Raw genomic sequence first — 23,705 nt, 5'->3', positions numbered from 1 at the left:
TGTAAACTGGAGCGTTTCTTCCTGATAAGATGACGCGGGCGATAAAGCCACGCCCCCACGTGTGTAAGCGAGATAAAGCAGCGTAACGGGCTCCATGATATTTATTACACGTGTGATTTCTGCACTTAAAGGGGCGGGTTAACACCACAGTAAGCATGAGCACTGCACACAGTAGAGACAAAGTGGCTGTTACTCCATTTCCATAATTAATAGGAAAACTTACGCGTTTTTCTCTTAATTATGACGTTTGACAAGTGAAAAGTTTATCATCCTTAACAGGGGCGGGTCCAGAGGGGGTGTGTGCATGGGCTGGCACCACCCCCAATGGAATACAATATATTCTTCTGGTGCCCCCAGATTACTGCTATGGGGTCTTTAAGTGATGATGTGATGAATCCTGCTTCTGGGCACAAACTACTCTGCATTTAATAAGGCTGTTGTGTTTTTAACATGTTTTAGTGCTTGTATCTTGTTATACTTTGCACAGACCCGTTTGAAAACAAAGGGGGATCGCACTTTTCTCATATTGTGGATGCATTATCTCAGCTGTTCTCCCAACTGAAGTTTGGTCCATTTATAGCATCCTGCCATACGATTGCATTTGCCCCTAACCTTCGGGAACCCTCACATTAACTTTTATCAAGTGGAAGAAGGTTGGCGTTCATCCTCCAGCTTCAGTGTTTGTTATGCTAACATAGCTGTGTCACTGGCAATCACGTAGCACATTATTATAAACCAGCTAGCCAAACTTCAGTAACCTTACAAACGTCACTGCTGTTTACTTTCGTGTCTTCATTTATGTCAGAAGTGATAGCAGAGATGTACGTCTTAATTTGTTTTGGAAATTCCTCAGTCAGAATATGCTATATTATATTTAGATGGAAACTAGCAAGCTAACTTCCTGCTAACTTTTAACTCCGTTAAATTTCATAAATTTGGTTTTCATGGATGAATGGATGTTAAACTTAATTGTTACACCTGGTAGAGCAGCCACACTGATCATTTTATTACAGATGAAAGAATTTAGACAGTTTTAAACTCTCAGTAATGCCGCAGTGATCGTGTGATCTGCAGCGGAGTTTGGGCCCAGACACGGCTAATGACGTCAGACTTAAACACCAGATTAGGGGTGTCAAATGTAAAATCAGCCCAGCAAGGACGCCAAGCTGGCCCACTAAATGGCTTAGGAATATATGAAGGAGAGCATGGACTTTGGACTTTTGACTACATATAACTGTAATTTCATAAGTTTAAAATGTATTTTATTTACAGCGTTCTCCACTGATATAGACCTCTGTCATTGCCATTGCTATTCATACTACAACAACTAATCATGTAAGAGATAAACAACTAAATGACAGAAAACTTCCTGTTTTTTCAATATCAACTGTAAAACATTTATGTCACTCTGAAATTGCAGGTTTTTTCTTATTATTTTAATTTGGCTTTAAATGAGGATTTAAATAACTTTAGACTGACAGAAAGGGGACTTTCACTGGTTTGGCCCACTAAAGAACAAAATGTGACCCATGATGTAAAATCGTTTTGACATCCCTGCTTTAGATAGTTTAAGCATATTTTGGTGCTGAAGAAATGAGTATTGTTACATTACTTAAGTTGGATAATGACTTTTATTTCACGAAAAGCTCTTAATACCTGGTTTGTTACATTGCAAAACAGGTAATTACTATAAACAGTGTTTAAACTCTTGTGCAGTACCAGTTTTCACATAATACATTTAGGGGCAGGGTTGCACATGAGCCAAGGAAATGGAGTGGCCAGCCAAAAATGCATTTCTTTTTGTGCCATATATGCAATTATGTTCATAGGTTTATTGACAATGACACATTTTTGTATTTTATTGTCTGCACACCACTTCAGTGGATTGTAAATCAAGCAATCATGATGTGATTTAAGTGCAGACTTATATTAAATTCAGGGATTTAGCAAGAGTATTACTTTACCTCCTTGTGAATTACATTAATTTTTACTTACAGTGCCCAATTAGCTGAACTTGCATTTGGTAGCTGTTCACTGTAACTCTCAACTTGAGTTCCAAATAAATATCAACGCCACACATACATACACATCCTCCTATCAGAAATGGCAAAATTCAAAGAGTGGCCAAATCATCAGTCTGTTCAATTTAATTGAATTTTATTTATATAGCACCAACTCACAGCATCAGTCGCTTTTGTATTGTAAAAAGAAACTCCCATTTAACAGGAAGAAACCTAAATCAATAGGCCTAGAAGATCAAAGCAGAGATTTGCTTACATGGTTAAGAAAAACGTCTTCGCATCGTTGAAACAAGTTGATAACAAACTTGTGGAGGTAATTTTGTCACTGTCAAAATCTACACTCAATCAATGCTTCAAGAATGGAACTATAGAGAGTTCATAGCACGGTGCAAATCACTGGTACACTCAGAAACAGGAAGGCCAGATAAGATTTTAAAAACATCTAAAAGAGCCAGCCAGGTTCTGGAAAAATGATGGAATGATGGGATGAGAAAACAGTATTTCACAGTAAAAATGCATGATGAAAACATGCTGCCAAAGCAACCCAACATTGTTAAGGGCAAAGAAATTGGATATTCCTCAGTGTCCAAATCAGACACCTGATCTCAATCCAATAGAACATGCTGTTCAATTATTAAAAACAAAACTGAATTTGATATACCTTTACTAGTCCCACTAGGGGAAATTTCATAAGGCTAAATTCAGACCAACAAACAAGCAGCAGCTGAAGGAGGCTGAAGTGAAGGCCCAGCAGAGCATCTCAGGGGGGGAAACACAGCATTTGGTCTTGTTCATGACTTCTGCATGTCAGGCATTCAATTGACTGCAAAGGGTTTTCATCCAAGCATTAAAACAGTGCTCATATTAGTTTGTTCAATTCATTTGGAGCCTTTGGAAATGGGGGATGATTATGTAACCGCAGTAAGGTTGTACTGGATTATGTGGAGCTTCAGGGAAAGAAACAAAGAAAGATATGACAGTGAATCATCAGGATAAATAACAGTAGGAGACATGCTGGGGGCAGAATATAACTAAAGAGCTGCTCTGGATAAAGAATTGACCACTTTGACATGTTACATGGTTTGCTGAAGCAGATAAGATTTAAACAACTCCCAGTTCAACAGTTCCTGGGCCCCACTTCCTGAGCCAGTTATGGCAAATGAGCAGGCGCAGTATAATACAGTGATTATACTTCAGTGATTTCTCAGCGTTTCATTTTGTGCCACTGTTAGCTCAAAATTCGACTCTGTACAGTTTAGTGTTAATCAGTTAATACCCCGACAAGTTCTCCAACTTAACAATCATATTGGTTGACTAATGCCCAGATTTCCACTCTGTTTTATTAGGTCGGCCGTGTGACAGACTGGAAACCAGTCCAGGATCTACCTCGCCCTTCATTCTATGACAGGTGGGAACCTAAACTAAAGGTTAGAAACAGATCATAGTTTGGGTTAAAATAGCTTTTTTCAACATTAAAGCATTAGAAATGTCATTTTTCTAGGATACCAGGGTGTAAAGTCCTCTCCCAACTCAAGGTGAAGACAACAGCACACATTATGAGGGGTTGTTTCCTGGGTGAGGACAGTTTATAATGTCTGACATTTAAGATGTAGATTGTAGATCGTTGTAAACAACTAAACATTAACAGCACACAGCTGAACAGCACCCCGGAAAACACAATAAACACTGCCCTGGTGACTACATGCTAGTCTTGTTGAACGCTATGTTAGGAATACAATGCAGGGGTACGTTTTGAGCACATAGTATGCTCAGTTTCAAGTCTGCTAACTGCTCTTCGTGTTCATTTACAAAACACAGAGAAGCCAACGGCGACAACGCTCAGCTTGAATCTTCGCAGCTAATGTGTGGCGACACAACAGCCTCGGCTATCCTTTATATACAGTCTATGTTCCAGCCTTACAGAAATGCTACTGTAGCTGCGGACTCAATTATAAAAATAATTTTAGGGGCTCATCCCAAACTGCCAGGTCTGCCTGATGAAGGAGTAGTAACAGTATATTAGATAGTGGCGCCTCACATTTTCCCTATTGCTATAAAATCGGAGTATTTGATACACTGGCCTTGGGATTAGAAGAGAAAAGCAAAAGCAAATCTGTGTTTAAAAGCTGCCTGACCGCAGGACACGCACTGTCAACATGACTTCATCATGTCTGCCTTTGCCACTTGCAAAAGGTTGAATCCCCGCGGCTCGCTGTGCTGCATCAGTGCCACCACACACAAACACACAGTCTTTCTCCCTCACCCTCACTCAGCTATGGCCTCTAGTTTGTTTATATCTTTAATATACAAGTATATGATGTTGAGATTTCGTGAATATGTATCGATTACTGGTGAATGCAGGGTATTCTGATCCAGTAGACTGTTTACACATTTGTTAAAGGAAAAAATAGTACTCTTTTTATGGATTCTAATATTAAAAATTATAGCAAGTGCTACGAATTGCCTTGTCTATGTGGCTAAGTGAATGAAAGCAAAGCAAAATTCATCACGAATCAAAAGGGCTTGGATGGGAGATATTGTGGCAGGCGACAAAAGGCAAGGTCACAAAAAGTTTGCCTGCAGGTGGACAGGTACAGCGATGCAATGTTAACATCTGACAAGACCTCAGTGTCAAAGTGCTGCAGGCAGGAAGGTGCTTCTATCAGAGCCATCAGGGGCAGAGGTGTCTCTAGTGCCCTTCACCGGGGATTGGGGTCACACGTTGAGACAGGAGCTGATGTTGCAGTTCTCCTCGCTGTCCTGTTGTGGTTCAGTTACAGGTTTCTCATGCACATTTGCAGTAACACGCTGCAACATTTTACTCTCAGTAAATACACCTTTTGGCTAATTAAAGCTTCGGACACGGCGTTAGCAGTTTTCTGAATTCCTTTTTTAATGCTGTAATAAAAACACAATATCTAATAGAGCTTTAAAAGTAATGCTTTACTGTAATCTGATTATTTTTTTCAAGTCCCCCGTAAGGGATTACTATTGCAAAATATGTAATTAGATTACTGTGACTTTCCCGTAACCACACTGCGTTACTGCGTTACTAAACCGTGATTTTGTTTGTGAGAGTGTCTCATGACAATGACATACGAGCGTGCAACGTCCATGGTAACAGATGTGTGCAGATCAACAATGGATAATATGAAGTGCGGGAGAGAGTACGACCATGCAGCATTTAAAACGTGGACGTACTGACATTACTTTGAGTTTGATTACGTAAAAATTGCTAAAAACATTAGTGTTCGCTGTACACTCGGGCGACCGTGGCTCAGGGGGTTGGGAATCGCATCTGTAACCGGAAGGTTGCCAGTTCGATCCTTGGGCTCTCTGTCCTGGTCGTTGTGTCCTTGGGCAAGACACTTTACCCTACCGCCTACTGGTGTTGGCCAGAGGGGCCGATGGCGCGATATGGCAGCCTTGCTTCTGTCAGTCTGCCCCAGGGCAGCTGTGGCTACAACCGTAGCTTGCCTCCACCAGTGTATGAATGTGAGAGTGAATGAATAGTGGTATTGTAAAGCGCTTTGGATGCCTTGAAAAGCGCTATATAAATCCAATCCATTATTATTATTATTATTATTATTATTATTACACTCGACGTGAGAAGAAAACTTCTTTCTACAGCGAAAAATGTAACTTCAAATCTGAGCAAGCATCGCGCTCGCTGCCACGGGAATGTGAAATTCACAGAGAAACCCCCGGATCCTCCCACTGACATAACCGCTGTGGCACCGGGCAAACCTCCACCTGCCCCACTCCTGCTAAACAGGTGGCAATAGATTTAAGAGCGACAGGACTCAGTGATGCTGAATCTTTGATTTTATTTATTTTTTGGTGTTTTACTTGTAAACACAAAAACGTATTTTATTTTATATGCTGCAATATGCAGAAAATAGGTTTAGTATAAGTAAGTGAGTAAAATGTATTTATAGACAAGATAGACAATATAAACATATTTAAAATAAAAGGAATTGAAATGTACATTATATTGTATGTATTGTACATTTATATAGCACTTTTTAAGACAGGAAGCTATTACAAAGCACTTCACATGGGAATATAAAAGCATATCAAACAAAACAATAAAACTATACAAAGGAAGTATAAAAACATATCAAATAAAACAACATATTACACGTGATCATTACTCAAATGCCTGTCCAAACAGATGTGCTTTAAGCTGTTTTTTTAAAAGAAGCCACAGAGTCGATGGTGCATAGTGGGGAGGTAAACTCCCCCACTACGCAAAGTACTGGAGCTAGGGTTTGAAAAGTGCGATCCCCCTTTGTTTTCAAACGGGTCTGTGCAAATAGTCAGAAGACCACTATCAGTGGATCTAAGGATCCACTTTGGAGAGTAGGTTTGAAGAAGCTCAGTGACATAGGTGCGGCTCCACCTCGTAAAGACATAAATGTAAAAGTGAGTATTTTAAACTGATATCTGTACCAAACCGGAAGCCAGTGCAAGGATTTGAACATGGGAGTGATATGAGAGAATTTATTACTGTGGGTTAAAAGCCTTGCTGCTGCATTTTGGACCACTTGAAGACAATTTAAGGAAGCAATAGACAGACAGGAAAAGATTGCGTTACAATAGTCTAACAGGGAGGAGATGAAGGCATGGACAAGCATCTCCATTTCACCTTTGGAGACAATAGTCCTAAGTTTACCAATATTTCTCAAATGAAAAAAAGCAGCAGGGATCACAGACCTGATTTGAGCATCAAAAGACAGAGAGAGGAAATAATTTTGAAACTGCTAATGATACGGCCTAAAGGAAGAATATATAGTGAAAATAACAAGAGGCTTGTTATTTGTCATGTGGAGTCCTTGTGGGACTCCACATGACAATTTAACTACATCTGACCGGAAGTTTCCAGCTGAAGCTAAAAGTGTTCTATCTGCCAGAAATGAGGTGAACCACGTTTAAATGTTAAGTCAAAGACTGTTGAATATAATTAAATTTTTGCTTTGTGCAATGTGCATGAAGTTAAAAGATTAAAACTAATAAAACAAGTTTTAAAAAGACAATTTTTCATTTGATTCAATTTTATATGATGGATTATGGAAGAAAAACGGAATTTGGTTGGTCTATTGCTTTATTACGTATTCAGGTTGTGTATCATGTTTTTAAAAAGTAACTAACTAATAATGTAACGAGTTACTTTTGAAAATAAGTAGTCAGTAAAGCAATGGGATTACTTTCTTGGAGAAGTAATCTGTAATTAGTAACTAAACACTATTTTCATGTGACTTAACCAACACTGTTCAGTACATAACAATGTCATTATAATTCAAGGGAGTTAGTTTATGTGAATCACTAATAAGACCAAGCTGGAAAATAAAATGCCAAACACTGTAGTTCCTCTGATGGCCACTGGAGGCAGGCTACAAAGGTGAGTCAAACAGACCCCCATGTTAAAATGCCCAACTTACCCAGCGACAGACTTAGGAAGCTTGTGTGAGATGTGTTTAGAAGCCCAGTTGATTCAGATTTTTTAAAAATATATTTTTAGTAACAAAGCCATTAACTTATGATGAGACTTTAAGATAGCGGCAGGAGTGACAGGTGGAATGGCTGTTAGCTCGCTGGACGTCTATTAATTAGGCTCTGAAATGAATCTTTGGACATTGTTTGTGCTGCTGGTTCCTTCTGTATTTTTAATGGAATCATCTGACACATATGTTGCTTTGTGGTACAACCACCGCCACCCCAACCCCCCAAAACAAACAAGCAAACAAGTAAAAAAAACAAAAAAAACAATAAAGAGCAATAAAGTTTGCGCTTCTTCAAAAAAAAACTCCTTTCCAGGTTTTCGGACTTATTCCTACAGCACTCTGTACGCAGATTTCCCTTTGAAACCACGGGAGTCATCACCTGCTGGCCCTTAGAAAGAAGTCAGGACTTTATTTAGTTGTTTCCATCTTTTATATACAGTCTATGATCAAAAATAAAACAGATTTTAAACACCGTGTTCTACAGTTTTGTAGAGGTTTAGCAATTCAACAAAATTATTAAGTATAGAATTTCCTTTGTAGGAAAATAGAGACCAAATTAAAAGTATTAAAACCTGTGCTGAACTGATTTAAAAATAAGATATAAAATTATGCTGTTAATACTTGTGTATTTACATGTGGGTTTTTTTTTAACTTATGGTAAATTGTATACACGGTAAACAAAGATGTCAGAACCTACAAGTCAGCTCTTTCTATCTTACACATATTTTGTCATTCATATTCCTCATTTATAAGATTTCCATTTGAGTATGACAACTAGGTGAATATTCCATGTAGAGACGTAGATGTCAGTCTAACCCTGAACAGATCTCTGGAGATGTCATAGATGCATTTCCAGTTATGAGAAGATTACTTCTTTATTTGCGTGTGTTTCATTATCTAAGCTGATCTCTCAGAGTTACCACACGTTTTGCTTTGTTGAAATTTCTGTACGATATTATATTGGTTTACTGTCTTCCCTGATTACACCCAATTTAGACAGGAACCTAATAATGCGTCCCCTCCTTTGTCTCAATGTATGGCTCATGTGCGCGACACAGCTGTGCTCTAACATGATTAGAAGCATGGCAGCGCTTCAGGGCAGTATATTCTCAGAAGCCGCAGTGCCTAATGTGGACAGTGTGTCCTGCATGGCTCACCATGGCCTGAGGATACAGTTCACTGTACTAATCCTGGGTAAAGGTCATTTCTGCAGTCGGGGATCACATTGTGCTCTGTGCCCCTTCATGCATACTTAATATAAGAGTTTTCTTTTGTTATTAATTACTTCCTGTTTCCTTTCAGTTAGAGGAAAACACAAATTTGTCAGCTTTGCCAGGACAGTCACGTCCACAAATTTTAACCCCAATTTCATTTATGATTTCACCTTCAGATAAGAAAAACCCAGCCGGACCAATGTTCGGGGTAGTCGGAGCTGAGCTGAGCACAAGCTGGAATTGCTTGGAGGGGGAGGCAGCACAAGGGCTTCGGCTAAGCCTCGTCTTCAGCCTCTGAAGATTTCTCCACATTGCCTTGAGCTTTAAAGCCTCTGTCGTGGATGAGAGGCCCGTGCTCCAATTCCAGGTGCTTAGCTCCGCTGACCTGCTGTTTTGAAGTGTTCCAGGGCCTGAGCTTGAAAAGGAAATCAATAGATGCTTTTTATTTTCAGTGAGCATGGGTCCTCTTTATTGAGTCTCTCAAAAGCTTGCAAGTCTTAACAAACAACCAGTTTGTCTTATTAGTCTTATTTCCACTGACGAGCTCATAAAGCACATAGTAAGCGGAGGCCAGCAGCCTCAGCGGGGAGATATTAAGAGAGGCTGTTGAGGCATTTAAGACAAATCTGTATGCAATAGAGTAATGATTGCCCATGCACGTCAAGAATTTTAATTTGCCAGACAATCTAAATCTAAATTCAAGGCCCGTGGTGCTCGATGTGAAGCAAGACATCAAATGTGTCCCTGCAGCCACGGGGAGCTTATTGCTGACGGTGTCGACAGCAGTTAGACATCTCTGGTCCATCCTGCATATATTAGCTGACCCCCCTACCACCACCCCGCACCACTCTGCTTTCTGTGCTCCACTTCCCGTGTGTGTGTGTGTGTGTGTGTGTGTGTGTGTGTGTGTGTGTGTGTGTGTGTGTAAAGTGACCGATGCAACCATGATGTCAGTCACATGACGTCACCATTGCAAACCTGCCCTCAGCCATCTGATGTGACTTTGAAAGATCTCCTCGTGGTCTGAGTCAAATATTTGGTCATGAGTTTAGCTGCTCTTCATTAAATTTGACTTTAGTCTAAAAAAAACAAAACAACAACAACAAATATATAAATAAATAAGAAGTAACCTGCGTCTTTAATGCATTTAACTACAGAGTAATTAACTACTTCATGTATTTATGATGATTAGTGCAAAATCCAGCATCTGTGCAGACAGACTGCATGAAGCCAAAGCGAGTAAAAAAACAAAACATTTTTAAAAGCTCATAGAAGACAATTCAAGCCCCCAAACTTTCCACTAATTTGTCTCAACAGAAGAATAAATCTATTTTAGAAATCCTCATTTCCATCAAGGGAATGAATGAATACATTTTCCCCTGTAATTTATTCCACCTACATAAAGAAAATTTGTAAACAAATATGCAGTCATGTGGCTTTTTAAGGCGGTGTATGTACGCATGGATTGAAGCAGTCCGCTACAAGACTGCGAGATGCAAACACTGCCAGTCGTTGACATTTTGAATAACATCTGTGCAACTTTATATGGCTGGTCCTTTTTGTCAGGTCACTGAAAACTAAATAGAGCATTTCCTGTTACACCTGCAGAAATGAAAGCTCTTTTAAACTGTATCCGATGTTGGTGATATTATTATTTGAAAGTTAAAAAAAATGAAGAGAATCAAAACTGACTATTAAGACCTCCTTCTGCTGTAAACATGACTATCACTAGACATGAAGTTTTCATTTCTTTGCTGATAGAAGGGGTTCAAAAAGTCTAAAAGAAGCATTTTAGATCTAAGTTCTAAGGGGTTTGATTTCAGTAAAATGCCTTAAAATAATGAATTAAATGAAATTTCCCCGTCTTACATGGTAAGTATGCTGTACTTTTTGGGGCTCAGGCTATATTATGTTGTGGATTGATCTTTCTTCTTTACATCTTTCTTTAATATTTATTATGTTGAAGTGTATGACAGATGTTCTCATATTCAACTTTTATTTGATCATATTTTATTTGTGATCACGACTGTTATTATTTACTTACACAATCATTTTATCTCCTTTCCTTTAAAATAACTGATGTTATGCAATACTTAAAATGACTCATTGATTACCTAAAATTACTGACGCGTTACTTAAAAATGCTTTTAAACTGCTTGAATTGACTTACATTGTAATTATTTCTTTGTTTCCTGTATAGACCTGACTTGTTACCCTACGTTTAAGTATTTGTAGGTTAATATAATTATACTGTAAATTCATATAAATACTAAAACTGAGAGAAATTACACCCTCAGTCAAGAGGCCATATTATAAAGTGTTATAATACATAACTCTGGGAATAGGCAAAAAAGTGGACCAAATCACTTTGAGCTTTAGTGCTTTAGATCAATAATTGGCAAAAGAGCTTCTAGTGCATATTATTTAACACATTTTATAGTCATATTTCCAATGATGCAATGACTCAGGTCCTTTCTTATGTTTGCCACAACCTTTTTTAAAAAAAAACATTGACAGACAGATGTTTTCATTGTGTCGTTGGGATCATGTCATATGTAAAACTTCTTAGCCTTTGAAGAAAACAAGTAGTGAAGTGAAGTAACAATTACAGCACACCCCTCTGTACTGTAGCTGAGGTAGCAGTGTAATATAAAGATAAAGTAATGGAGATAACACGATGTTACTTTTGTTAAAAAAACCAAACAAACAAAAAAAAACAGGAGAGTACTGTACGGAAACACTCTGTTAAAAGTCCAAGTAATGCATTTCATTTTCCCAGGGTAATATTCAGTGTGTAAGGACCTCATTCTGGTAGAGCTGACACTAATTTAACTAAGTGAATTACTGCTCGGTGGCTTATTAACATGGATTATTTACCGATTAGATTCAGTTCAGATTTATCTATCATATACGTGGCGTCAAATCAGTACAACAGTGGCCTCGTGGTGCTTTGACCCTACTGTACCTGCTGTATTCGACATTTAGTGTAATACATCTGCAAAGTTAAAAGTAACGCTCCAGCAAATATTTATTTCGACCACTGAAAGTAATCACCTCTGAACTTTATTTAAGTACAATTACACACCACGTGACCTTCAGTGAGTTGCGCGCCTTAACTTCTTGATGCGTCTTAACGGCGCAGTGCAGCCTCGTGGTTCTCACTCGCATCACTAAGCGCTGTAAACATCGTTTGCATCGCTCAGTTTTCTTCTCTAATCTCGATATTACTCGTCCATCGGTCAGTAGAAAAGAGTTTTAATTTGAAGGCCACATCCTCTGTCTTCCGGTCTCATCCTTTCTAACTCTGACAGCTGGAGGCATCTGTCCGCGCGCACCCAGCCAGCCAGACAAGACGCGCACCCTCTCTCCGGTCATATCCGCTGCCCACGGGCTAGAAGACTCCAATTAGAAAAGCAGGAGCGAGTTACGCGCACTTACTGAACTTCACCTGTTTTGGTTTTTCTCTTCTTGGACCCCCACTCTGTCCTCTGTCACGATTCCTCCCCAGAGCCGCTCCTCGGGTTTTTTATCTTCCATTGGTCCCCGAACGGCGCGGAGGAAGTGGTCCGTGGTGTTTCTGGTGACCGCCGTCGCGATGGTTTTGTTAGTTCTCGCCATCGCTGTCCCATTACTGCTGATCCGCACCTCTAAAACCACCGCTCATTACTATGAGATGATGGGCACTTGTCGGATGGTTTGCGACCCGTACAGTCCCAAACCGGGAGGCGCCACGGCCATGGAGGTGATCCAGAACCTGAACGGGGCGGCTCCGCTGCCGCCGATGGCGCAAGGGAGCCGCGGGGAGCCAGGGCGACCGGGTAAACCTGGACCCAGGGGCCCACCGGGCGAACCGGGACCCCCTGGCCCCAGGGGCCCACCGGGAGAGCGCGGCGACGTAAAACTATCCTTCCCTGCGCTGACCGGAGGTGCGGGGGGTGACAACGGCGAGACAGAGGTAGCCAACGCCACTGCGAGCGGTTTCAGGATCGCTTTCTACGTCGGTCTGAAAAATCCGCACGAAGGATATGAGGTGTTAAAGTTTGACGACGTGATTACAAACTTGGGGAACCATTACGATCCGAGCACCGGGAAGTTCACCTGCCATGTGTCCGGGATCTATTTCTTCACTTATCATGTGCTGATGCGAGGAGGAGACGGGACGAGCATGTGGGCCGACCTGTGCAAGAACGGGCAGGTAGGAGGGTAGCTTCAGACGGGAAAAGCGGGAGCACTAACAGTTAATAAAGTAAATTCATAACTATTCAAGTTTATGTAGATATACATAAAATGGCTTTTTTCCTCGTGCCGAAATACATATTTTACGCACCAAAAGCGCACACGGAGGTAGAGGACTCCAAACGAATTGTGGAAGCAGATATATCTTTATTGTTTTTAGCATAACACCAGCGGTATTTCTAGTTCTCTATAAGCCTGTCTGTGCGCTCTGTTTGACGGTAGCGCTCATGCGTAAATCCAATTTAGATGAGACAGCTTCAGTTGGATGTGGGGTCAGACAGGAGGGTTGACATCATTAGTTCAGGGTTCAGTTCAGACTTAGGGCCAAACTTTGCTCTATTCTATTTTCCTCCACGTTTTTTTTAACCTGACGTCCCCTTAACCTCACACTTGGTAGCTAAAAGTTGGAATCTATCCATTTTACGCACCACTGCTGCTTCCCTTTGCCTCTCAGGTATATGTGAACTTTTCTGCTTAGTCCTATTTCAGTGTTCGTTACAGGAACTCTTTCTCTCTCTTTCTCTTTAACCAGGTTCGAGCCAGTGCCATAGCTCAGGATGCAGACCAGAACTATGACTACGCCAGCAACAGTGCTGTACTGCATTTGGACTCTGGAGATGAGATCTACGTCAAGCTCGACGGCGGCAAAGCTCATGGAGGAAATAATAACAAATACAGCACCTTCTCTGGCTTTATCTTATACCCAGACTAATCACGCTGCAGCACATCCTTGGACAGTCACTGAATATAGTTTACAGTAAAGAATATGATCAACTTGGTTTCTGTTCTTTTGAATAGGTGCAACATTAGTGGCTTTATCTGCAACTTGTTGTTCTGTTACTTCAGTCAAAGATCCTTTTTGTATATTTATTTGAACTTAAGTTCACCTGGAGGTTGCTGTCATTAGTGCATGTGTGATACCTTAGTGTAAAGAAACAAATGCTCCAGATAATTTAGAGCATCCCTGGGAGAAAATATTACCTGAGCTCCTTTCTGAAATGCTATGGAGGCAACAGGTCTGAAGACGTAAAGCTAACAACTGGATGCTTACAGGCTGAGAGGGTCTTCTGAAGCCACATGTGTGTTAAAAGTATGCAGTATTTCGAAGACAATATGAAGAAATCAAGATGTAAACTGAAGGTCGGATAAGCAGTTTTCAGAGTATAAATTAGCCAGTAATGTTTGCCCTTGTGGCCTGTCAATAGCAGCAGTGAAAACATTCATGGCAAAATCAATCCATTCAGTGAGTTCTGACCTTTCAGGGAGCTGGAGGGGGAAAAGAAGGAAGCTGTTGTCGTTTTATTGTACTGTCCAGCTATATTTAACTTCCTCTAATAGATTATGAGCAAAACTCAAAAATCATAGTTTGTGGAAAGTTAAAGGGGATATCTCATGTTAATTTCCAGTTCCATATTTTAGTCTTGCATTCAAGTAGAGTAGATTTGCATGAGTCATAGTTAAAACCAATTCTTATTTATCAAATATTGGGCCTTAATGCAGCTTCTCAGTTTATCCTCTGTTTGAAAAAAAATCACTTTACCTACTTTCCAACTCCCCTTAAGACACCTTTCTTCTGGTTTGTGTGCCTGTGATGGTCATATTAGGAACATCCTTTCTGTAGGATATCATACCAATCCAAGAATAGAGCAAACTGGCAGAAATAAAGCATTTAGAGTAATCTGAAGTCCAAAGTGTAAATTTTGGCTCACTTGAACAAGTTTAGCACACTTACAACAAAAAAGTTATTTTATTGACTGAGCTTTCCCGCTAGCTAGCTATAGCTATCAGTTAGCACGCTCAGAAGTTTATAAATATACTTTCCCCAAATTCATTAAAATTCTTTGTTGAATAAAATTATGCATAACCACAAAAGAATATTACGTCCATAAAAGGCAAAGGGCCCAGATGAAATATAAAGATTTTTTGACTGAGTTATGCTAACACATCCCTGGCTAGCTAGCATAACTGTAGCTAGCCCACCAGATAAAACAGTTTACCCATACTTGTGTCTGTGAAGGTTCTCAGTCATCCAGGTCATCGTAGTCAAAGGAGCTTGCAAAGAAAAGCGTCTGGACTTCTTTAAGTTGCTTGAAGACGTTTCACCTCTCATCCGAGAAGCTTCTTCAGTTCTAAGGTCAAATATCTGGGACTCTCCACCATTTGACCTTAGAACTGAAGAAGCTTCTCGGATGAGAGGTGAAACGTCTTCAAGCAACTTAAAGAAGTCCAGACGCTTTTCTTTGCAAGCTCCTTTGACTTTACCCATACTTCTGTTCATGTAGGTCTAAGGGCTTGTGAGTAGTTTCTACAAGTTTCTAAAGTGACAAAAACGGTTCCACCAAACCAGGTGCTTGGGATCATACGGACACACTGTTATTTACTTCTGTCCTTATTTCTTTTCCCCCATTGCTAACAATCAAGCACATCACCACCAGTATGCATGGGTAATTGGAGCAGCAACTTAAAAGTAAGGTGTATATTTTTTTCATATCCATCTTTAAACAATAATAAGGCATCAATATCCATGACAAAACTTTTTTTTTCTTGGTGTATTAAACCATCGCGTTAACATTGGCTTTCAAATGTGGTTTCAGTGTAAATGATGGAGGAACTAAATACAAAGTGTAAAGCAAAATGTCATGTTCAGGAGTCGTATACCTGTTTGTGCTTTAATTTTCCATTCAAGAGTAGCACAGAAAGATGTTAAAGAGACAGACGAATGAAGTGTGGTACTAAAAGAGTGCAAATTTTGGAGGAGATGTTGCGATTGTGTGGCTATGGAATGCTGCCACGGATGTATCCAATAATGTTTAGCTGGGACAGGAGGAAATATTAAAGTAATTTCTTTATTCATATGAGCATTGTTTTAAGATAGTCTTGAAAAAAAATATTAATCCTTAAAATGGGACTGCAGTACATTTAACTCTTCAGTCAGTGGAAACTGCCAGAGCTTAAAGACATGGAAGACATTCACTGTGACAAGGAAATCTGTGGTGCTTTGAATAGTGTCCAGCGTCTTACAAAGTAACTAATCACCACACGTGAAAGATACACATGGATGTCTCACGTCATTACTGAATCTGTTCTGTTCTCCTCTCACTGACATCAATAAATACTGTTTGACAAAAAGTTTGGTTTGTCTGAGTATCTGTGACCGAGCGAATCCTGGTGAGGACAAGCACATTTCAAAATGCAGATGCAGAAGGGTGAGAGGAGAATGTAAATCTAAGGAAGAAGCAGATGGAATTTGTGTTGAGTTGTTTCACGGCAAACGTAGGTGGAACTGTCATCTGTCTCCTTTTGGCGTTTCCGGTTCAATTTTTCACCACAGCTCTGAAATATTTCTGCATACGTTTTGTTTCACACTGGTCTCAAAAACCGTCGCCTGCCTGAATGCATTGCATTGCACTGTAGCCTATAAAGCAGCCTCTCTACAATGTGTCCCTCGGGTTCCAGGTGCCTCTCTAAATGTCCTTTGCTCTGCTGTGGCTTGGAGACATTTTTAGTCAGTGAGCTTGGACACAGGAAGTCTGCTCTCTGGCGTTTTCTACTGCAAACCACTGAAGCTGTAATTATCCAGAAAGGTTACAGTGAGTTCTTTGCATTTTACCACATTAGTCATATTTTGTTTTCTATTTTGGTGTGCTGAATTGATCAATAATTCTTATTTTCATATTCAGAATATATTTGAATAAATAATATCAGTCATGAACTTGGACACAGATATTGGTACTGGCATTTTTAAATTTGTTTTTGACATTTTCTTAACCATATATCGAAATTAGGATCATGGGTGTCTTTGACATTCACAGACTATATAATGACCAGATGACACGTACCCATGACATGTACCCTCGCTACATTTGAAAATATCTTTTTGCAGAAGAGATTTTCTCTGTATAATACTGAGCAAAAAACTATCACTTCTGTAGCTTACATGCTTTTATTTTGAAGGGCACAAAGCTGGTATTGTGGTAATAAAATACTACAGGAATGAGTCTTAAATCCCAGAAATTAGTTAGTATTTTGCATTTCTTGTTTCCTCTTCTCAATCTACTTTTAATATGTCAGTAAACTATGATGTATTTCAGACTACAAACATTGTTGGTGACATCATCGTGTCAAACCAGCTCAGCTTTAAGCTTTGAAAAAGTGGTAACCTTAGGGGCTGAAAAATGATGCCATGATGGAAGTGGCAATGTCTACAGCCTGGTACAAAGAAAAAAAGCAAATAAAATAAACGACAGTGGGGTTCCATCTAGGGCAACATGCTGAGCAGTCCTATGAAAATAGTGAAAACACACCAAACAGAAAGTGATCTTTTCACTTGCAAGTGAAAAGATCACTTTCTGTTTGGTGTGATAGGAGACATTTGATGGGATACAAAAGCGTCACTTTTGTATCCCATCAAATGTCTCCTATCGCCTGTTTGCATCCAGCTTTTAAATTACTACCTTTTGGAATCACAAATGGCTGTTGTCTGGGGAAGAAGCTAGCTTTACTACAAGCCATTGAAATCTTTAGTTTTTGCCATTTTATTTGCAAATTCACATCACGGATAAACCTGATGGAAGACTGACAGGGGACAGGACAAGACAAGGTTCTATTTTCACACTTCATTGTTTTTCTATTTGATACTATATTTTTTTCTCAGCTCATTAATAAGCACTTTTGTGTTTGGTGTTTTGGTCAACATGTGGTTGTCACAGGTAACAATGCAGGAACTCCAGCAACACTTAAGGGAAGAGGAACAACTTTATTGACTGACCAACGGCTTCGGCTTGTGACCTTAATCAGGGTCATCGATGAAGGCCACAGGTTGTCACAGGTAAGTCACTACAAAAATATAATTTTACAGAATATGTTACATTACTGATTTAGCAGAATGTAAAATATTTGATAGCTCAGTCTTAAATACCTGCAGTAGCCATTTTAATCCATATAACATTGACTGAGAACATTTTTCACGGAGTTATCTTTTTAGTAGCGTTTTTGTGCGTGCGTGCAAACACGATCATTGGAAAAGTTTTGAATGGAACTAAAGTTTCTGATAAAACTTTGTCGGGGTGCAGAGGGAGGTCATGTTAAAAATACATTAAAATTTGGTTTATATCCACCAAGATCTTTAAGGTCAACTTAATGATTTATTGGCTGAAAATCGACAAAACGCTTATAAATTAGAAATTATGACTCTTACAAGTGTGCTATGTGTTGGCAGCATATAGAAAGTACCATATAAAGATTTAAAATGTCAAACCACATTTGACCTCTGACCTCGCTTTCAAGGTCAATAGAGTGATCTGAAGTTCAAAATTATATAGCTCTATGTAATGATATATAGAGCTCTTTATTAAAGTTATGTTTGTTACTGCCATTGTTTGGATTTTCAGCATATATACATATAGCAAATTATATATGAGGATTCTAAATATCATTTTACTTTCTACCTCTGACCTCTTTAAGTTTAAATAAAATTTCTTTTTTCTTTAAAAGTATGCTTAAAATTCTACTGCCTTTGTTTGTATTTAGAAAGGACATATAGGAAATGATGCTGATATATGAGGACTGTAAATAACATGATACTTAAACTATGAGTTCACTTTTACATTTCACATCTGCCTTTCTTCCAACCCAAAATGTGTTATTTCTTTAAAGGAAGTATTATCAGAAGAAAGAGCTGCCAACATAATTTGAAAAATACTTAGTATAATATTATATAAGGTCAAGTTATTCATGGTCAGTTTACAAAAAACAGGTTTTTTTATGTACATATAGTACACATGTAACATTCATTGAATTTTTTGGAATATTTGTTTACATTTTTCGTAACAAAGTTAGTTTGTAACATTTTTCGTAACAAACTAACAAAAATTGTTACAATGTAAATGTAACAAAAAAAATGTTACATTTTTTGTTATAATCTAACTTTGTACCAAAAATGTAAACAAATGTTACAAAAAATTAAATGAATGTTACATGTGTACTATATATACATAAAATAATAATAATAATAATAATAATAATAATAATAATAATAATAATAATAATTAATACAAAATTTATTGAATTTAAAATGATGTAAAGTGTATTAAAATCAGAAATGAACAAAATCACTAAATATGGATTCTGCTGAGTCCATCTTTTATATACAGTCTATGTTTAAAACTCAACCATAAGCTTCATAATCTTAACCCAAACTATTCAATTCATTTCAATTCAATTTTATTTATATAGCGCCAAATCACAACAAAAGTCGCCTCAAGGCGCTTCATAGATACAGAGACAAACCCAACAATCATATGACCCCCTATGAGCAAGCATTTTGGCGACAGTGGGAAGGAAAAACTCCCTTTTAACAGGAAGAAACCTCCGGCAGAACCAGGCTCAGGGAGGGGCGGCCATCTGCTGCGACCGGTTGGGGTGAGAGAAGGAAGACAGGATAAAAGACATGCTGTGGAAGAGAGACAGAGGTTAATAACAGATATGATTCAATGAAGAGAGGTCTATTAATACATAGTGAGTGAGAAAGGTGACTGGAAAGGAAAAACTCAATGCATCATGGGAATCCCCCGGCAGCCTACGTCTATTGCAGCATAACTAAGGGAGGATTCAGGGTCACCTGGTCCAGCCCTAACTATATGCTTTAGCAAAAAGGAAAGTTTTAAGCCTAATCTTAAAAGTAGAGATAGTGTCTGTCTCCCGAATCCAAACTGGAAGCTGGTTCCACAGAAGAGGGGCCTGAACACTGAAGGCTCTCCCTCCCATTCTATGTGTTTTAACTGTGAGTGGCAAAAATCACTGGACACTTCTCCTTTATTCAAATGCACACTGTTTCTCACTCAGAAGTGGAAAATGTTCACATAAAATAAATGTGGTTATTTTATGTACTGCCATAACACTCTGTTGGCTAAACATTTGAGATTAGTTGTGGCTTGGAACCACAAAGATTCATAACCTAACATTAGTGTTTATTTCTTAAGCTTCAGATCTATATCTACATCTACACTGCTTTAATTTGTAGACATGATCTTTCTGAACAGAACATTTAAGCATCAGAAATTGTATTTTCTAATTTTATTTTCTGCAATAATCCGCAAACATTATGGAAAAACCCAACTGATGTTCAGCCAAGGGAACTGGGGCAATGCTAATTTCCAAGTTAACCTCCAAAGAAACACCCCTGCAGAAGCCTGTTGAGAGATGGGCAAATCTCCATATTGGTTACTTGTATAAACTATGGTAAGCATGAATAACGTCTTGAAGACTTCATGAAGCCGTCAGTTACATTCTCAGTTCTAAATCTTGGTGGAAGCTGGTGGTTTCATTTTTGATCAGTTTGTCCTGAGATGTGCAAATGCTTAGCCAGATCCAAACATTGCTGTAAACATTTATTAAGATGATGGCTGTTTTGTGTGTATTTTCCACCCCCCCCCCCCCCCCCCCCCCCCCCCCCCATCCCCCTTCGACTCCATCCCCTTCAGGGACACCAGCTGTTTACACACCACTCCTGTCGCTTTAAATGGAAATCATGGGAAACAAATATTAGCATGTCTGGTTAGATAAACCTCTATTAAGGTGTTGGCTTATTTTCCTGCACTCTAAAAAAAACAGCTCTATCCTCCTCGGAGGTGATGTTTTAGAAACTGCTCAAAGAAAAGAGCATGTGAAAGCAGACACCACAGTATGGTTTGGGCTTATTAATAAAATCTCTTAGATTTGATCAAAATGCGTGACGTTAGTGTATTTGTTTGAGATGATCGCTGCTCAGAGAGGTTTAGAGACATTAACTGGAGCGATGATGTCACCACTAGGGCTCTTTTAAACTGCTTAAAGATCAAAGCGTGATGGCCTTGGAAAGGCTTGCAGCCCCCACTGCAGACACATTTAGGATGAAAAGTGGAGCTGCTGACACCAACTGAGACATCAACAGTGTCACTAACTGCCTGACGGATGCCCCCCACACACACACACACGTGCGCGCGCACACACACACACACACACACACACACACACACACACAAATAAATTATATATATATATATATATATATATATATATATATATATATATATATATATATATATATATATATATATATATATATATATATAAAACAACACGATAGATGATCAGGCTGTTGCTTCCCCCTACTCTGCCTGACAGTGAGGGATTGCTGACTGACAGGTGGAGTAGTGAAATTCTCTGATGGATGAGATAAGTGGGGCAAGGCCTCACACACACACACTGTGTTTGGGGGAATTCAGCCTGACAGGCAGCTGAGCAACAGGCATCACTGAAGTAATGATAGCGTGTGTCACCAGGCGGCTGAGCTGTGTGTTTTTAGTGTTGCCACCTTTATTAACTAAGATCAGTTTAATTGATTTTTGAATCTGACAATAGAGCCTGCAGTGCAAAACACATAGCAGCCTGCTACCCGAACGCGTGTCGCCGGGAACAAAAAGCAGTCTCCTTTCAGCTGATTTCGTCTGATTGCCGAACCCGGCGTGAAATATTGCGGCAGACAAGGCAGCCAATCACTGGGACATTTTTAAAACCTTTCCTCATTCGTTCGCTCCACTGCTTCTCTCCCTACAATGATTGATCCATGTTCATGCCTGAGATGCAAATGGCAGTGTGGCATGAGTGAAATATAAAGACGGGGACATCTAAAGAGACCCCCCAGAGAGGGATGACGCTGAGAGTTTTCACTCTGATTGACACTTTAAAACCTTCTGCTTATCTTCCTCTTTTGTTTATCGCATAAGTCTTACTCAAGATGGTGTTCTTGCAATCTGCACAGCTGGGAGAGATGACGAGGCTCACTGGAAAAGCAAACAAAGGAGGTTAAAGTGAAGAGTTGTCACATTAAAGATGGAACTGTGGAGTCAGTGCAGAGCACATGGGAAAAAAATGAAAGAAGATTGCGCCTTGTGGATTAAATATTACTTCATCATTTGTTCAAACAATGCTCTGAACCTGGATGAAGAGTTCTGGAGAGAAAAAAAAACCAAGGATTGTAATCTTTAAACTTTTTAAACTAAATGTGGTTTCTATAGAATTAGCAAGTTTAAAACCCGCTAAAATGAACTTAAACTATCAACAAAAAGTGAAGGAAAAAAATCAGTGGCATTATCTGTAAAATATCTATTTATTGTGTTGGAGAGACAATGACTGCATTTGATTCAGGTTTAATTATGTAGCACCAAATTACAACAAGCACCACCTCAGAATGTAAGTTAAAGACCCTACCAGGAAGCACGGGGGGAAACACTCCCTTTTAACAGGAAGAAAGCTGAAGGATCTGTCTCCCATTCTACTTTTATAAACTCTAGAAACCAAAAGTATGCCTGCCTGATCATTCTAAGCTTTCTGTGGAAATAGACGGAGCCTGTGGTTGTTCCTGTCTTTCCTTGATCAGTGCTGAATAGTAAGATGTCCTAGCTTTAAAGATAAAATATATTTTCCTGGCTAAAATGAAGATCTTCCACATTAGTGCAATGTGGTTTGCTCTCCAGCTCGCTAGTTATCTGCTTTACAAGTGCACATTTGGAAGTTATACCAGGAAGTCAGGTGTTATCGATTTGTTGCTTTCTTTTACAGAGGAGACACAGTAACCAGAAAGAAATCTACTGTAAAGAAATTTTTCATCCAGCGCTGTGTAATTCATTATCGTAAATTTTAGTGTTATGAAAAATGGTCAGACAAAAGAGGATCCAAACTATGATAAAACTATTTTGAGTTCAATTTTGTTAAATTTAATATTTGGGTCTACTAAAAACATTAAATAAAACATTAAATGCAATGTTGATGTTGTCATTTCCAACGTCTACATAAATGTTAAAATCACACTTTAATAATTGTTATCAGAACTGAGCTCTAAGTCAGATCAAAAGTCTCAGCTATTCAGTAGAAACTCTAAATAAGTGCCAGCTTCTTGTGTTTTCCCGTTAAGGTGTACGAGGCTCAGAGTCAGAGTTTCAAATGAATTCAAACTCTGTCTGGGTCTTTGGTTGATTGATAATCCAGAGTGAAACATTGCTGCCACTCCTCCTGAGCCTGTGCTTCGGGGATTCTGACAAGTAATATGACTCAGGGGTGTGATTCATTTAAACTAAAGTACTCATCCTGCTGCAGCCAGGTTTCTGTGAGGCAATATAAATCAATATTTTGATCAATTATTAAATCATATACTGACAGGGACTTAGAGGTGAGCGAGCTAAAGGTTAATAGTCCACATTTAATTGTTGTTCTGCTGTGCAGTTGAAACAGTTACGTTTGTCTTTCTTTGTGATTTTTTTCTGGTTATTTTTAGTTGGTTTGGGCGCAGACACGATTACTGGAAGGTTGGGGTTCCAAGACCTTCAACACATGGAGAACTTGTTTAAGAAGTTCAGACTGTTGATGTTGGAAATCATGACCTCTGGCATTTTGCTGGCTAATTGCAAAAGTTGAGCAGCAGGAAAGCAAAAGCTTTTTTCCATCTTTGTCCTGCTATTCCAAAAGCTGGAGTCTGGCGGGATCCACTGTGACTCCAAGTGAAAACAACGAACCATAATGGCAAGCTAGGCATAATCGAAATGAACTTAGATAACCTAAAGAACTTAAACATAAACCATAAACATCAAATTATATTAAAACTCAAAACGCTGGGTCAAATGACCCAGGATCATGACAATAAATTTGTTATCCCAAAAAGTTAAGTCCTCAATTCTAGAGACTGGTTGGTGAGT

At 39.1% G+C, this 23,705-nt stretch overlaps 1 protein-coding gene across 2 annotated transcripts; it reads left to right on the top strand.

The window, feature by feature from the left end:
- Positions 1-12,319: 12,319 nt before the first annotated feature.
- LOC146608615 (complement C1q-like protein 2) lies at positions 12,320-13,687 on the top strand. Of its 2 annotated transcripts, XM_085347290.1 has the most exons (3): positions 12,335-12,654; positions 12,724-12,934; positions 13,508-13,687. In XM_085347290.1, exons 1-3 carry the CDS (start codon positions 12,335-12,337, stop codon positions 13,685-13,687), a joined length of 711 nt encoding a protein of 236 aa, XP_085203416.1. The 2 variants fall into 2 exon arrangements, with proteins under 2 accessions (XP_085203415.1, XP_085203416.1); XM_085347289.1 differs by having other exon boundaries at positions 12,320-12,934.
- Positions 13,688-23,705: the final 10,018 nt, after the last annotated feature.

Source organism: Diplotaxodon limnothrissa, linkage group LG23 (genome assembly GCF_057381915.1).
Source record: "Diplotaxodon limnothrissa isolate DT_005_m linkage group LG23, D_limnothrissa_male_GT1.1, whole genome shotgun sequence".
In the NCBI taxonomy this organism is placed as follows: domain Eukaryota; kingdom Metazoa; phylum Chordata; class Actinopteri; order Cichliformes; family Cichlidae; genus Diplotaxodon; species Diplotaxodon limnothrissa.
This window is presented reverse-complemented; position numbering and strand designations above follow the sequence as displayed.